The following is a 17012-nucleotide window of genomic DNA, read 5'->3' on the forward strand; positions in this document are numbered from 1 at the left end:
GAAAAATGCTGAGTGTACTCTAAAACCTACAGCCACTGTCAGATGCCCTGCTTACCAAGTTATAGTTTGGAGAGAACTTTACTTCTGATCATGAACCTTTGAGCAGACTGCCTAATCTCAAACATCACCTCCAGCAGAAGCAGACTGGTAACACATGAAAAAAAAAGACCTACATACCTTATGTATACCTTATGTATACATTACCTGACTGTAGCCAGGTGGGGTTTGGTCTCTTCTGACAGGCAACCAGAAACAGAACAAGGGCACAGTCTCAAGTTGTGCCAGGGGAGGTGTAGGCTGGGTATTAGGAGGAAGTTGTTGCCAGAGAGTGACTGACATTGGAATGGGCTGCCCAGGGAGGTGGTGGACTCGCTGTCCCTGGAAGTGTTCAAGAAAAGACTGGATGAGGCACTTAGTGCCATGGTCTGGTTGACTGGATAGGGCTGGGGGATAGGTTGGAATCGCTGAGCTTGGAGGTCTATTCCAACCTGGTTGGGTCTATGATTCTATGTCACACAAAAAAAGATGCAGTAAAATAACACAAGCATTAAAAAAGATCCACACATTAGATCCAGTCTGGCTCTTAACACTTTATTTAAGTGTTTCTGTACATCAGGTCCCCAAAACCAAAGCCCACACATAAATAAAAAAATACATGGCAATATGCACTTAGCTTACAAAATGACATTCTACATACAGAAATCTCCTAGGTTATTATTCAGGATGGGTTTTTTTGCCTTTTGTTTTTTCTCCTCCCACTTTCACAGGTCTGTTTCTTGTTTTTGAGAGCGTCACTGAGCAACAGTAACTCCTCAAATACCTGCACCTCAGCAGTGCTCATTGTTCCAGCTGGTAAAGGAGCAGAGACTGGCATGGGGAGGAATTCTCACCTGACACAGTTTAACACTCCTAGATCTGCTCAAGGAGCTGAAGTACCAAGGTTAGGGCACTGAAGGTCAGGGTGGACAGAAACATCCAAATTTAGTATTCCAATTGTTTAAACAGACTAAAGGTGTGTATCAGGTGATCCAGGAATCCATCTGAAAAGTTGTTCTATTCTGGCACACACAGTTTCTTAAATGGAAGCCAGAATCAAGTAACTTGGATACACCCTTCCCTCTGTATGGGAGTCCATGCAGCAGTGGCTTTGTCCACCACAGGGATATTAATCCTCCTCCTTCTCAATGTAAGGCTTGGCACTGACCCGTGCCATCTGCCTCTGCAGGTAGCGGTCCCTCGCTGACATGACAGTCTCCTCATTGCTCCGCTTGGCAAATTTGCTCATGCTCTCAGGTTTCTGTTTCTGTTCCTTCTCCTCTTTCTCCCCTTCTCCTCCAGCATTACGTTTCTGTGCAGATGAACTTCCAGAGCTGGATCTTCCCTTCTCGTCCACTTCTCTCTCTCTTCCCTTTCTCTCTTTTTCCAGATCAGTCTCCCCATCCTTTTCTGAAGAGGCAGGAGTACTTCCTCTCCGCTCTCTGTATTTCTTCTCATCACTACCGTATTTCTCCCTCCGCTCCTTCACATGTTCTTCCTTTTCTCTGTATTTCTCTCCTCTCTCCTCTCTGACATATCTATCTTTATCATTTCTTGGTCTCTCTTTCTCCCGTTCCTTTTCTGAGCCCTTCTCTTCTCTCTCCTTTGCCTTCCTATATTCTCTGCCATGTCCCTCCCTCTCTTTTCTTTCCTTCCCCTTTTGTTTCTCATCTTGCTCTTCCCTCCTCCTGTAGTTATCTTTGTTACTGTGATCCCCATGCCTGTGTCGCTCTTCCTTTTCCCTTTGGTGATCCTTTTCATGGGTCCTGCTTCTCTCATAATCTTTGTCCCTGTACTGTTCATCATTTCCCTTTCTGCTTGGCCTGCTCTCTTCCCTCTTTACATGATGGTTTGTTTGGGATTTCATGTGCAGCTCTTCCTCCACACTGGACGAGCTAGGCGATCTGGAATGCCTCTGGCTCTTGTGACGTTTGCCCTCCTCCTCACTGCTCACAGAGCTTGCTCTCTTTTTCTTCTTTTTCAGATTTGCTTTACTACTTTTGTGTCTCTTATCATCATCACTACTATCAGTTCCTAGGTCTGTGTCAGCATCTGGATTATTCTCCTTCTTAGCAGTAGGCTTCAGTCTTTGTTTTTCATGTGGGCTTTTGCTCCTTTGGTTGGGTGCATCACTACTGTCAGGTTTTTCTTCCTTTATCCTACATATTTTTAACGTTAAGAAAAGAAAAACATTACACAGCCTGAAATCTCGGACTCTACTGCAAACTTGGGGTTTGGTCGGGACTTAAGCAACTTTACTCTGCTGTGGGAACACCTCACCTGGAGTACTGCATCCAGCTCTGGTGCCCTCAAAACAAGGACAGGGACCTGATGGAGTGGGTCCACAGGAGGGCCATGAAAATGATCAGGGAGCTGGAACATCTCTGCTATGAGGACAGGCTGAGAGAGCTGGAGTTGTTCAGAGAAGGCTCCAGGAAGACCTGATAGCAGCCTTCCAGTACCTGAAGGAAGCCTACAAGAAGGCTGTAGAGGGACTGTTTACAAAGGCCTGCAGTGATAGGACAAGGGTCAACAGCTTGAAATTAGAGGAGAATTAGGTTGGATGTTAGGAAGAAATTTACAAGAAGGGTAGTGGCTGAAGCAAGTTGCCTAGGGAGGTAGTTGAGGCCCCATCCTTGGAGATACTCAAAGTCAGGCTTGCCAGGGCTCTTGGCAACATGATCTAATGGAGGATGTCCCTGCTCACTGCAGTGAGACTGGACTAGATGACCTTTGGAGCTCACTTCCAACTCAAGCTATTCTATGATTTTATGAATTCAGATTCTGCTGTAAAACTTAAGAAAGCAGATCTACCTGTGGCTCAGCTTCCAGGAAACACATCTCCTTTACCATATTTATCCTCAGGGAGAATTTCATCACCTCAGCTACATAAATAATTCAGCCTCATCTCATTACTTTACTTTGGAATGTGCATATATTAAGATTTAAAAATATTCCCAGTGGATTTCCTACATATTTGATTAATTACCTTTTACCACAGCATCAATACTAATTTATTTTATTTTTTATGAAGCTGTAAAATGTGGAGTAAGCACAAAGTCAGAGACACATTCTTTTATGAAACATCATCCTATGACTTCTCTCTATGCTCATTATCTTACCTTTAGTCTCCTTCATTATCCAAAATACATAATTAAATGCAGATTGCCCAGTATTATGCAAGCCAAAGTAAATATTGGGTAGAATAACACCTCTTGAGACTTTTAAAATGACATCACTCTCCTGTTTCTGTCAATTAATCAGCTGTGTAAAGCAATCACTCTACTAGTGTCTCAGTACTGTCTAATTTTTATGGTGTTTCAGTGAATCTGGAATCTCCAACTTCCAGAAGCTGGTTTGTATCTCAAACAATTTGTAATCACATCCTACCTGGCTTCACGGAAGCTGCATTTGGGCATCTCTTCTTCTCCTACTGTCTGGTTTAAAAGATGTCTGTAAAATCCACTGAGATCCTTCTGTTTGGTCACATCCATGTATGCTGAAAAAATATAAGGTTGGATTCATTGTACCCATTAGATACAACTCACCATGGGTAGGTGCCACCAAGACTTTCATCTCTATCCTAGAGATTTTAAAGCTCAGAGTGGAAAAAAACCAAGAGCCACTTGATTTGACCTCACAAGAGATGACACTTTGAGCAGAAGGCTGGAACAGACAAATAGCTGACTTTCAGAGGTCCATGCCAACCTGATTTAACTTATGATTCTACTCTTTACCCCTATTCTCAAGGACACTGTGCAGAATGTCTGAAGCAAGGAGTGCAAGTACCAATGCATACCAGGCTTTGAAGTCTTCTTTCAGCAACTGATCCCTCCTCAAAAATTTAAAGTAGCAACCCAAAACTGTAATGACACACCAACAGAGGAGCTTCTTCTATTCCTTTGGAAATGTGAACAAAGGAAAATAACTGACAAAGTGGGCTCTGGTTCAGTATCTGCTGTCTGGCCCTTTTTGGATTCCCACATCACAAGCCTCACAGAGAGACCAGAGAACAATGCTGTAAGCAACGTACAAGGCCACACTTGTACATGACTTTTTGATGGGGAATTACTTCGGTCTGAATCTCACCTTCAAGAGCTGCTTCTCTTTTTTCTCTCTCCTCCTCCTCAGCCCTTTCTTGCAGCTTCTTCTTATAGGCTGAAGTCACAAATGACTCTTTGTGAGCAAATTCTCCTCCTTCCATTTCTCTCTCTTTCTGAATTTTTCTTTCCATTCTCTTTTCTTGCTCCTTCTTTCTAATCTCAGCTGCTTTGACGATGTTGTGGATGTATCTGGGCTAAAATAGGAGAGAAAAAAGGTATCATGCTGAGAGGTAACTGAGGTGGCAGAGAAAACACAAATTAAGATTGATGGAGACGATGAAGAAAGTAGGCAATGGAAGAAAACTGACAGAAGGCATTCTAAGCTCCTCTCAGTGTTTGACAGCTGTCTGAAGCAGAGTGTCACCCCCGTTCAGGTGACTAACACAGCCTGCTTCCCACTAACAAAGGAGGTTGCTATATTCAATCAAAACATTCAGCCCACCTTTCACTAGGATGATTTTTGTTCTGAGTGAAATCAAAAGTTTTTTGATTTCTCACCCCTCTGTCTTCTGCCTTGCAATAGTCTTGCCTTTCTACTGCTGTAAAGAGTAGGAAGCTTCCTTTTATACCCACCTAAACTGACAAGAGCTTTCAAATGAAACAGAATAAGTAACAATGAAAATATCACTTGTCAGAGTAATACAGCAATGCTTTGAAACAAGGCACCGGGCTGTGGAAATTGGCTCACATTTCACCAGGGAAAGTTAATTAGTCTTCTGACAGTCCTCCAGTAAGCAGACTAGTGAGTGAGGAGGCATAATATATGCTCGCTGGCTTAGGAATCAAAGTTATTGTTATCTGAAACTGTGTTGCTGCAGGGCCCATAGCCTCTAATCCTACTGCCCCATTGTAACTTCCTCTTCAGAAGTGCAGAGACATATGCACATCATAGACTGGGTGGGAAACTTGTAGTCTGCTCCCCTCCAGAATACCACTGGCCTGGGACTGAAGCCTCTGATGAACCAGCAGTTTTGCCAAGATTCTTGCAGGATTTGAACACAATACTGCATGCCCTATGAGAAAATGCATCTGGCAACTTAGCCTGAAAGCTTATTGGTCACAGTTACTCCAGGTACACAGACAGCAGACACACAGCGTGCATTAAGGTGCAGTAAGGTACCCACCTTATTGTCATCCCCTCCAGAGAGCAACCTAGCATTGCTTTCTTTCTTCTTCTGCTGCATTTCATCGTAAATGCTGTCATATTCATACACTGTGGCATCTTCCTCCAAAGCCTTCTGCATCTCCAATTTAGTCTAAAGAAACAAAAGGGTGAAGATACCAAAGAAGTAAGCATGAAATTTTAACTGTTTTCCAATGTTTTATTCCTATATTGTTATTTAAGTAGATCTACAGTACAAACCCATCTATTAGAACACTGAGTGTAAATTTAAACAGGCTGATCTAAGAAGTTCTTGAACTGTTTGCCAGGACTGAGAAGATGAATAATCAAATCATCATCAGTATCTGCATTTACAAGAACTGCAGAAAGCAAAGCACCACAGTCAAAACAATATTGGCAACATCCTAATGAGCAACTGTTCCATCAATGTCTTTTTTTAAGTAAGCAGTAAACATCATTTAAATAAATTTTACTGTTTGCATTTATAGTTTACTCCTACAGCTTCAAACAGATAGCAATATGACCCAGCATACAATCCTATTTTCCTACTTGGAACTAAGAAGTGTGGAAACATTGGTTCTTCTAAGGGTAACTCTAACTCTGCAGATGCATAATAAGGTTTCTGCAATAATTTAATAAAAGGGAATGGCTGCAATAATTTCTTCATCTGCCATGGGTATGAAGAGGCCCCAGCCCATTTTACCTGTTTCATTGCTCGTTTTTTCAACGCTTCTCTCTGAAGACTCTCACCAACAGAAGGCTGTAAGAAGAAATAAAATTGCAGAAATAAAATTAATTGCCTTGACACAGCTCATATTCTTTTTCTACCATTCTAGCAAACAATTTAAAGTCACATAAGCTTCTCACTTCAAGAGTGTTTTCCTGTAAGTGAGAAATCCTGAGTTTACTCACAAGCTTGCAATGAACCAGCCTCCTGCACAAGCACCTCAACGTATCTATTCTTCATGAAAATAGAGTTTAAAAATCTAGTTCAATAATCTCACAAAACTACATAAAATTTCATGATGCTTTATAGAATTAATCTCTGGAGTCCAAGAAATGCTCAGAGACTGTGAGAACTGTTTAGCTGCAGCACCTTCCTCCAACCACCTCCAAAAACCTGGTAGAAAAGATGCATACAGTCACAGAATGCTTGGGTTGGAAGGGACCTTAAACATCATCTAGGTCCAACTCTCCCACCATGGGCGGGGACGCCCTCCAACAGACCATACTGCTCAAGGCCTCAGCCACCCTGGTCTCCAGCATGGCAAGGGTCAGTCTACTGGTGCAAGAAGCTAGCACATCAGCAGACAGAACATCTAGCAAAGGACAACTAAGGCCAGAACTGAAGCGAATTCCTAAGAGAAGGATGCTTGTAATGTACATGCTCTCTCTCAAACAATACAGCTCCTCCTGGTTTTGCTGAAGGGATAGGGAGGGAAAAGGAAAACACAGAAAGCAAACACCCAAATCAACAGAAACTGGAATTATGCTCTCTTAGCAATTTACCTATCAAAGACATGTTAATGTTCTCTGGAATTACAAATATTTGGGATTAGTTTATTCAAGGCTGTTTTCAATGGTCTTTTAATTCACTTTCTAATAGCCTGTGACACAGACAGGTGCTATTCAGACTATCCACACTCTTCTTCCAGCATATAAATGCCATCAGAGACGTAGCAATCACACACAGACAATCTTACTGACAATCACATGAAGAAAACTGCATTCCTAGTAACCCCCAAATCTCCAAAAGCATTTGTCACTTGCTTCTAAATATAGAGATCAAATCTGAAACAAGAACACCGATCTGAACGGCACATACTTCTACGTTAATATTTAATTTCTCAAGATGAATGTGCTGGAAAAGAGCAGTGCTAATCTTTCCTAGATAAAAACATCCCCACTACTGGAAATGTGCTTTCTAACCAGACTGGCTTTCACAAAAAAGCTTTGCATTTTATTTAGTTTTGTCTGTGAAACAGTGTTGAACTAAATTGTCTAACTACCTTTTCTCAACCAATACATAAATGCTGTTTATTAAACAGATTCACTCTATGTGACAGGACTCATATCCTTGTTTATCTAATTACACTAATCACATATCTCTTGATCTTAAAAAAGCAGAAGTAGGAAGGAAAAAAATCCTCTTGTGTTTTGGCAGCTTCCCAAATTCTGCAATATGCTCTGCACCACATTTTAAAATAAGACAAAGAGATTTGTAAGGAGCACTTAATACATTTTTTAAAAATGGAAACCAGCTAGCAGGGAGCTTCTGGCAGCAGGGATTAGGATCTTCTGAATTCAAACAGAATTAGCACCATGTAAACTCAAACAGATCCCCTGAAGAAGAAGGCTTTTGAATTCATTTGATGTTTAAATTAATAATGTGTTGTGACCCCTCTTTCTTATGCTATTAAAATTTTAACAGATGTGTCAACAAGGAAGACTACCAAGTGCCTTTCCATAATTTTCTACATGACAGACTGTAAACAGTCCAAATATTTTTTCACTGCTTAATTTCAGAAACAGGGAACCAGTCGTGTCCTGAGAAGATGAATTAATAGAGTTTCATTATACCTGACTGTGCCCTCTGCCTCTTTATTTCTCTTGTCACCTCCTCAGACACTCTTCCTGCTCAATTCAGCAGGTGAGCAATGCTGGGTGTAGCCAAAAGCCAGCTCTGTGATGAGTGTCACTCAACACTGATGAAGATTAAACCCACAAATCCTCATCTGTGGCTGTGCCTTTCTTCAGCTGCCAATTGTCATGAAGACCACAGGGACACAGTGTCTTTGGGCCCTCTGCCACCCCTCAAAGATGGCTAAGGCTGTCAGCGAGCTCACAAGTCATACGGGACTGACTAAGGAGCACACACAGCAAACGTTTCCAATGCAGCTTTTTCTGCTGTGCAAACCATAAGTAACAAAAAGAGGTAGTATCTGAGAGAAGCATCGAGTTGATCTACAGTCATCAAAAAAAGGTGCAAAGGCAACAGCATTAGTATTTGGAGAAGGACACAGAGTACCACAATGCCATCCACTAAGCTCCAGACACTCAGACCTTCACTCACTTCTCATATAGATACTGGGACTTACTTTCCTGATACTGCAATCAGAAAATCCTGAGACATGGAATATTCAAAATTTTCCTGATGAGCCCACTCCAAGTGAGTGACTTACAGACAAGTGATGATGGGAACTTGAGAGGTCACACACTGCAACTCTTTATGGTGCTCTAACTGCTACCTGCAGACCTAGATAAAATCCACCCCTGCTTTCAAAATGTTAAAGCTTGTATAAAAAATTACAGCACTAGAGGGGAATTGTAATGTGCATTTCCAGGAAAGAAAAACCCAGCTCTAAAAAGCAGCCTCTCTCTCTTTCCCAGCTGCAGATAAGCAGACCATGCTTCAGGAGCTGGGCTTGGCAAGCATTAGTAACACACAGAGCCCACTGTGATATCTGGAACTACAGCCTGGATTCTGCAACTCGAGGATATAGTCTCTTATTTATTTATGTAGCTGCATAACTGGGAGAAATAGCAGAATATTCAGTTTAAAACAACCTACAAGAATCCTGGCTTCATTCATCTTGTATTTACCTCTGGCTTTCAGGATTGAGGAGCTGATGTTGGGAACTATTTAAATTACTGTACTTTATTTTTACATCTGATGATCTATTCTAATTTTTTTTATATATAATCAAGTATTTTAAATTGACAGGGCAACACACATCAGACCTAGACTTGCCCTTGGCTCCTGGGAGGGATGACAGTTCTCTGCTTGCCATACCCTCACTACCAGACATTGGTTTTACAGAAAGGTACCTGAAGAGTAAAGAATCTCCCCTGCATTCTTGCCAGAAAGCATGGGCTCAGCAGAAAACAAAACAGATTCTGCAGGAATATTTACAGAACAAGCTTTATTTCACCAAAGTACCTGAAACATTGCTTAGAGTGTTATTCTTGTCTGCCTACATGAAATGAAGGTGTTGATCGACACAGATTGCACAAACACAACTGTAATATATGATCCTGATCACTGTCCATATCACTGGCAACAAGTCCACCTGCGATTTGTTTGCCTAGAGTGGCAGTAGCTTTACAAAAAACAAATACTTTCCATAGTGGTTTATGGTGGACAATTTCCTGTTGTGCTGTGAGCTCTGACAGATGAGAACTTCCTGTTCCTTTGTATTGTTTTATCAACTGCCCAGTTATTAAAGGCCCTATAAGCTCAGCAATCTGTCTCACACCTTCTCTTTCCTTGCAGGCAATCTGCTCTTCTGAAGCACAAAGCTTATAATTTAGCATTTTCTGGAAGGAGAAAATGTTTTAACCCTATCCTGTGAGGGAACTTAGAATCCATGCAAATCAAGAAACTCTCAAAATCACATTCGCCACTCTGCCACTCCTATGAAACCATGGAAAATGGCTTCCACACAACTGAAAAGGTTATTAACATGAAAACCATTTACAGCTTGATACAAAGAGCTCAAGTCAAAGTTCAAACACAAATACCTAAAAGGGAAATTCCATAAATAAGACAACTGAAACATCTGTTTCTTACAAATTTCTCTTTTCTGCCCTCCCACCACAATGTCTCAGTCTTCCCACATCTCAGGTCCCATCTACAGTTCCTTGGTTTCCCTCTGCATGTCACAGAATCATAAAATCAACCAGGTTGGAAGAGACCTCCAAGATCAGCCAGTCCAACCTATCAGTCAGCCCTATCCAATCAACTAGACCATGGCACTACATCCAGTCTTTTCTTGAACACCTCCATGGACAGCAACTCCACCACCTCCCATTCCAATGGTAGCCCATTCCAATTCCAATCACTCTCTCTGTCAAGAACTTCCTCCTAACATCAGGCCTACACCTCCCCTGGCACAACTTGAGACTGTGTCCCCTTGTTCTGTTGCTGGTTGCCTGGGAGAAGATATGGACCCCCATGTCCTGTTTCCTCCCATCTCACCTAGACTAGGCAGCCAGCCCTAGGCTTCCCAGCCAGCTGAACAGAATGGAGAAGGCTTGAGATCACCTCATCTTTCTCCTCATCAGGACATTCATGTGGTATTTCATCTGCAGCTAAGGACCTCTGGTCTCCTCAAAGTCACTTGAAATTGGCCAGTACATTCTTGCCAGACAATGAATCATGTAAAACTCTTTGTGAAAAACCAAACCAAAAGGAGGATAGCAAATTATTTACCTGAGTATGCCAAGTTTAAATAATACTTGGGCTCTATTTACCCTCCTCAGTTGTTACTCCTTCATCTTGGTTGGAAAAAGAATCTCAGACTGAGATCTGTGGATTCGTGACACTTTTGCATCAAAAAATCTTGAAATGAGCTACTTACATTCTTATGTGTGCATATTTAGCACTGAATCATTAAGGCTTGCCCTCATAATGATCTGTATCAGCCAACTACAGCCTGCACACAGATGATAACTAAATATACGTGAGACTCAATGGGAAAAAAATGAAACCAAATCAGGACAGATTCATGTCAATTCACACACTATACAAGCCAAGGCTACTAACAGAAGATTAAGAGAAAGACCACGAAAAACAAGAGACTGAGGGAATTGGGGCTTTTTAGGATGTCAGGTAGTGATAGGACTTGGGGGGAACGGAACAAAGCTAGAAATAGATAGATTCAGATTGGATGTTAGGAAGAAGTTCTTCACCATGTGGGTGGTGAGACCTTGGAATGGGTTGCCCAGGACGGTGGTGGAAGCCTTATCCCTGGAGGTGTTTAAAGCCAGGCTGAATGAGGCTCTGGCCAGCCTGAACTAGTGTGAGGTGTCCCTGCCCATGGCAGGGGAGTTGGAACTAGATGATCTTTGTGGTCCCTTCCAACCCTGACTGATTCTATGATTAAGTCTTGCACAATATCAGCTTTCTTTGGCATTCCCTTACAGCTTCCAGAAACCTGGAGTTTAGGGATTTCCCGAACTGGAGGATGCATCTGGCCCATTGTTTGACACCAAGAGCATCCTTTAATTTGACTAATCCATTTCTAAATCCATTTATATTTTTGACCATGCCACAATATCCTGTGGCAACGAGTTCCACAATTTAATTACACATTGCTGGAGTGGAGAAAAAAAAAAATCCAGCTTCCCTTTGCTTAGATTAGAGCAGTTACTTGGTAATCTCATACCATACCCTGCTGCTCACACTATGAGAAATGGCAACGTCACTTCACTTTCTCTGAATCATTCCTGATTTTACAAACATCCTCTGGAATTATTCCTCTCCACTTCCTTCTCTTCTCTAAGAGCTCCTTTAGTCTACTCAGTCTTATTTTGCCTGAAAACTGTTGGATAAACTCTGGTCATCATCCATACTCAATACTACACCAATCTTTTTTCTAGTACCTTTTGCAAAGTTGCAAAGCCAGTGGGCGGTGGAAGCAAACCCAAAAATGAGAGTCTGTAACAAGACAGTTTTCTGTTCATTTTCTGTTTCTTCCTTTGTGCCTGCTTAACACTGCTTTAGATGGTCATTAAAAAGGGACACTAAATTAAGCTGATACATTCACAATGACTCCACAACCTCTCTTCTGAATTTAGCTCCTAACGTGGTCTCTGTACAGCTATTTTTTCAGCTACACTTTATATCTTGTAGCAATAAATGAGTTTTGAAAGGCAGGTTAAGGTACAGGAATGTATGTTGGGTAATTCTGATACAATCAAGAAACAGAATTTTTATCTGCTGTACTATATATTTTCAACTAAATTCCAAAGAGAAAATAAAACATGGAGCAGTGCCTGTGAATACCACCAACAGGTCACCTCTGAAAATGCAACACATGAATACATTGTTGTATAATTTAATCATACTTTTGGAGAAAATAAATATATCACAAATATCAGTAAGCCAGAACGGAAACTTATTTCTAACCCATCATAGTTTGCTGTTGTAACATCTAGTCTCTACAACAAGCTTTCTTAAGATTAACAACCGTCCTCCCAGGTTTAAATATAGCAACAACTCATTATGAAGGCAAATAATTAAGGATTATATTGGACATAAGTAACTGTAATCACCTGGTTTACTTCTTCCCCATTAACACTGTATTTCAAGAAAATGTCAATGTCAGATGTTATTTCTTATGAACTATCCCAACGACCATCCCCATCAACGTTGAAAATCCATTAATGTACTTAGCCACAGGGAAAAAAACCTTTCAAATCCTTTCAGCATGGGTATAGGCAAAATCTTATTGAATTGTGCATAGTAATGTATTTAAAAAAAAAAAGGAGCAAAAGTTTTGTATCTAATATATAATCACAGACCAAGTCAGGTGTGCAGATTACCCAGCACAAACTTTATTAGAGTTCAGTTAAAAATACATAATCTCCAGACATTTGAGATTTAGTTCTGACTGATAAGGTAGCAGACAGGAAATGAAACCCCTCCCAAATGCTGCTCCTTATCTTGAAAAGCTCTGAAATTATTACTGAACTAATAAAGTAATTTTGGGTTGTTTTTTTTTTCAAATCATCTTCTTCAATAAAGGTAGTTATGAGATTATTACTTTTTGCTGGGTATGTACCATATTCAAGAACATGACAACTTCTAAGTCTGTACAGCAGACTCTGGTAGTGAATCTGACAACCCTTCTGAAAGGGAGGCTACTCAACCTGTTAAGCTCTAAGTCAGCAGACAGCATCATAAACTGTTCTTATTAGAATTGTTAGCATTTATTGTTTTGCTTTAATATTTAAACATTAAGAGAAAATGGAGAAGTTTAAAAAATGCAAGATAGCTCCATGCCCAGGAAGGTTCCCAGTCCCACACACACTGCTTAGTGACACAGATTAAATCCAACTCACACTTGGGATCTGGAAAATGTGGTGTTGGTTCCATAACACAGAAAAAGAGACAAAATCCCAAACCGCTAGAGAAAGTGCTCCTGACACTGAGGGCAGTGGATCCACTGCCATCTCCATCAGCTACATACAAAGAAAGCCTCTCTCTAGAGTCACAGCCCCAGCTATGACCTCGAGAGATATACCTCCTCAGAGCAATGAGGAGAGTAGCTGAGTGAGGAATGGGATGGGATTTAAGACATCTTCTTGTTCTCCGTTTATTTTAAGCCCTAAAAGCTTCCCTGAGGCATTTTCATGTTGACAGGATATTACTAGACAGGCCCTCAGCCTTCTCAGGCACTGTATAAATGGAGCTCAGACACCTTCAACAGAAGCAGCATCTGGATTCTGGAGCCAGGCACACAAGAATGCCAGAGTCAGCCTGCGACATCAAAGTAACAAGTGCTGCTTCATTAGAAAGCATTCAAAAAATAATGTTTGAATAATAGGAGTCAGAAAATGACAAAGATTATTTGATGCTTTACTAGCATTGTTTTTTTCAACCACACAGAATAGTACCAAGTGAAGCTCTAGAGCAGGAAGAATATTTTTCTAACATATGTTCTGTTTCTAAATTTCAACTCATTAAATGTTAATATTCTTAACTGTGAGCATATGTAAAGATTCCTTTCTGGGTCTTATGGGGAAACAAATGAAACATGCACATCATGCCCTTACAATTAAATTAAAAAAGCCTGGATGAGGCACTTAGTGCCATGGTCTAGTTGATTAGACAGGGCTGGGTGATAGGTTGGACTGGATGATCTTGGAGGTCTCTTCCAATCTGTTTGATCACAAGTAATTCCAAAAAACTAAGACTCAATAACTTGTAACATTATGTCCAGAAAGCAACATCCATGTGGAGAATTCATCTCCACAATCCTGTATTTCTGTTCCTTAACTATGAGGCTCCTGGTTTTCAACCCTTCCAGAATTCTTCTTTAGAAATTGGATATCTGTAAGGTAGTCAATCCAACCTTTACACCACACCAGTTCTTGGCTGCTCCACACACTCAGAGCAGAGCATCCAGCAGTGTAATTTGTATAGTGTACAGCACCCTCTACTGGGGCAAGGAGAAGGGTTGGAAGGTAATACTTCTAAAAAAACAATAAAAGAGTAAGAAGAGACTACTGACAAGAGCACTCAGATCATTAGGCAACACAGTTGTGCACATCACAGTCCATCAGCTCAGCGACCACAGTAAAGCTGTGCATTGTTCAATTTAGCATCACAGGTATTGGGAGTACTTCCAGAAGTACAGGCAATTGCTCTTACCCTTGAGGGTTTGTGATGTAGAATGTTTGGGTTGTACAGCTTTGCTTTTGTTTACATCGCATTTGTGAACATCAGAAATCAGGTACAGCCAATTCAAGTGGAATGAGCTAGAGAATACAACATGCTCACCAACTGCACTTTAAAGTTACTATCTGAGGAGTTAAGTGTTGATTACTACTGGTCTTCCTATCTGCAAACACATTTAGCAGCAAAAGCCAACACATTTCTTTCCAAGCTAGATACTGCTAACTCTTGCAGACAGGTTGCCACAAGTGATGAACTTGCTGAAAGAGCTAAAAGCAAGTTAACACTCTAGTCATCACTGCCATGTAACTGGCACTAAAGAAAACACAGATCATATTTCACACCCAAATCCAAAACAATGACACCTATTTTAGTGACATTGACATTAAGTTGATGCAGGAATTAATGGTTGGAAACAAATAATTTGCAAAATATGTGTAAAATTTCAGCAGAAAATTGTTGGACTGACCTCTTCATCGGAGTCATCTGCAAACACTGAGAGTTTCTCTGAGACAAGATTTTTCTGTGGCAATTTTTTGGGCATAATGAGCCCATATCTAGGGGGAAAAAAAAAAGATTACTTTTAACATTACTTAGAACAAAAGACACAGCACATTCAAAAAAAAAAATCTACCATTCTCAATTTCAAAAATAAAATATCAGCATCAAGCATAGCTCTGAGAAGCTTCTGCAGCAATGCACTCAAACTTTGCCATGTCTGCCAGCTTCTCCTGTGGCTGTTGCTGTCGTTTTCCATGCAAAGGTTCTGGGATGCAAAGAGCTTCCTAAGTTAGGTCACAAATCCCTCTTGTTCAGAGTTCAAGTGATCTTTTTTCCTCCCTTAAAGGAGAAATTGCTACTGTTTAACTTTCAGAGTACACTAGCCACTCCCTAGCTAGTCGTTTAAGCTAGTAAAGACCTTTAAGATTATTAAGTCCAACCATTAACCTAACACTCCCAAGTCTGCTGCTAATCATGTCCCTCAGCACCATGTCTACATGTCTTTCAAATATCTCCACGGATGCTGACTTCACCACTGCCCTGGGCAGCTTATTCTAGTGCTGGACAGCCCTTTCAGTAAGGAAATTTTTCCTAAGTCCAATCTAAACCTCCACTGGTGCAACTTGATGCCATTTCCTCTTGTCCTATCACCTGGGAGAAGAGACCAACACCCACACCTGGCTCCGGCCTTCTTTCACGCGGTAGTAGAGCACGAGGTCTCCCTGCAACCTCCTTAAATATCGACACAAAACTGGCCAGTCTGAGATTAAAACCCATTTGATCTATTCTAGGTCATATCACGTTGACAAAGTGACTGGTCTTCAAGATGAATGTGTTAATAGCCACAAAATATGCAGCACAAAACAGTGCCCGAGGAAGGCAGACTTCTGCCGCGGCAGCAAGAAGTTCACCTATTCCTCACGCAATATAAACCACCGACCCACAGAGAGAGCTACGGCAAAATATTTACAGACAGCTGATGTCACGCAAACATCAACTAACTACACACACAGAGATCTTCCGCTGACACGACCAGACTCTGTGCTCTGAAACGCTTTCCATGTTTTCGGTACTGAGCAATCTCTGCATCGGGAATTTCTCCCCCACCTGCCTTTCCCTGAGCTCATCACTAAGCAGGCAGCTCGCCACAGCGTGCAGCGCTGAGCGCAGGACTCGGCCGTGGCCTCGGGACACCACCACTGTGACGAGCCAGGCCCCCAGCAGCTCCCCCTGACGCGGTGCCAGGAGCCGACTGCCACACTGCCGGCCGCAGCTCGGCCGCGTCTGGCCGCTGCTCTGGGGCGGGAGGAGGAGGAAGCTGCACTGCTGCCTGAGGGAATCCTGAGGAGATTCAACTCCTAAGAGTGAAAACCATCCCCCTGGCCACACCGCAGCAGCCTCCAATGTGCTCCCCTTGCTTTTAATAAACGTAGTTCTAAATTGAGCCCAACACGGCCGGGCTGCAGGGCAGACACAGGCCGTTCGGGCCAGGCGAACCCACTCCTGCGGCCCGGCCCGGGGCTCCTGTCAGAGCTGGCCCTGGCCTGAGGCAAGAGCCGCACCTCCGTCCGCCTTCAGCGGTGGCCCAAAGCCTCCTCCAGCCACTGCCCCGCAGAGCAGGCCCTGGCCGCATCCCCGTCCCCAGAAGTCCGGCGGCGGCGCGGCAGGACCCGCAGCCCCAATCCCCCTGTCACTCACTGCTTGCTCAACGTCGCCATATTGTCCCGGCCGCTGCCGTCGCCGAGTAGAGCCCAGCTGACGTTCCGCGGTGGCAGATTCCTCACGGCCGAGACACCCGCCTCGAAGGCTCCCGAAGGATCGCACTGCGGTCCCGCTCTAGAAGGGAAGCAGACAGCGAGCGGAGAGGCCCGAAGGCGGGAGACGCATTTTTTAACGGTCGATTGGCGAGTGGCGAAAGTGCCGATAAGGGAAGGTCCTGTTGCGGGCGGCCCGCGTCGCCCTGAGGGGAGCCGAGCAGAGCCGAGCAACGCCGGGACGAGCCGAACGAGGTTGAGGCATGGCGGACCGCGGCGACCGGACCGGTTCGGGCCTGGCCTGGCCTAGCCAA

At 42.6% G+C, this 17012-nt stretch overlaps 1 protein-coding gene across 3 annotated transcripts; it reads right to left on the bottom strand.

Annotated features, from left to right (window-relative positions):
- Positions 1–570: 570 nt before the first annotated feature.
- On the bottom strand, positions 571–16744 carry NSRP1 (nuclear speckle splicing regulatory protein 1). Of its 3 annotated transcripts, none has more exons than XM_064166095.1 (7): positions 16643–16744; positions 14913–15000; positions 5966–6022; positions 5264–5395; positions 4126–4333; positions 3427–3535; positions 571–2195 (listed from the first exon to the last, which is right to left on the bottom strand). In XM_064166095.1, the coding sequence occupies exons 1-7, from the start codon at positions 16660–16662 to the stop codon at positions 1166–1168; spliced, it is 1644 nt and encodes a 547-aa protein (XP_064022165.1). In that variant the 5' UTR covers positions 16663–16744; the 3' UTR covers positions 571–1165. The 3 variants fall into 3 exon arrangements, with proteins under 3 accessions (XP_064022165.1, XP_064022164.1, XP_064022166.1); XM_064166094.1 differs by lacking the exon at positions 16643–16744 and adding an exon at positions 16507–16606; XM_064166096.1 differs by lacking the exon at positions 16643–16744 and adding an exon at positions 16052–16070.
- Between the last annotated feature and the right edge of the window lie 268 nt (positions 16745–17012).

This window comes from Pogoniulus pusillus, chromosome 27 (assembly GCF_015220805.1).
Source record: "Pogoniulus pusillus isolate bPogPus1 chromosome 27, bPogPus1.pri, whole genome shotgun sequence".
Lineage (NCBI taxonomy): Eukaryota > Metazoa > Chordata > Aves > Piciformes > Lybiidae > Pogoniulus > Pogoniulus pusillus.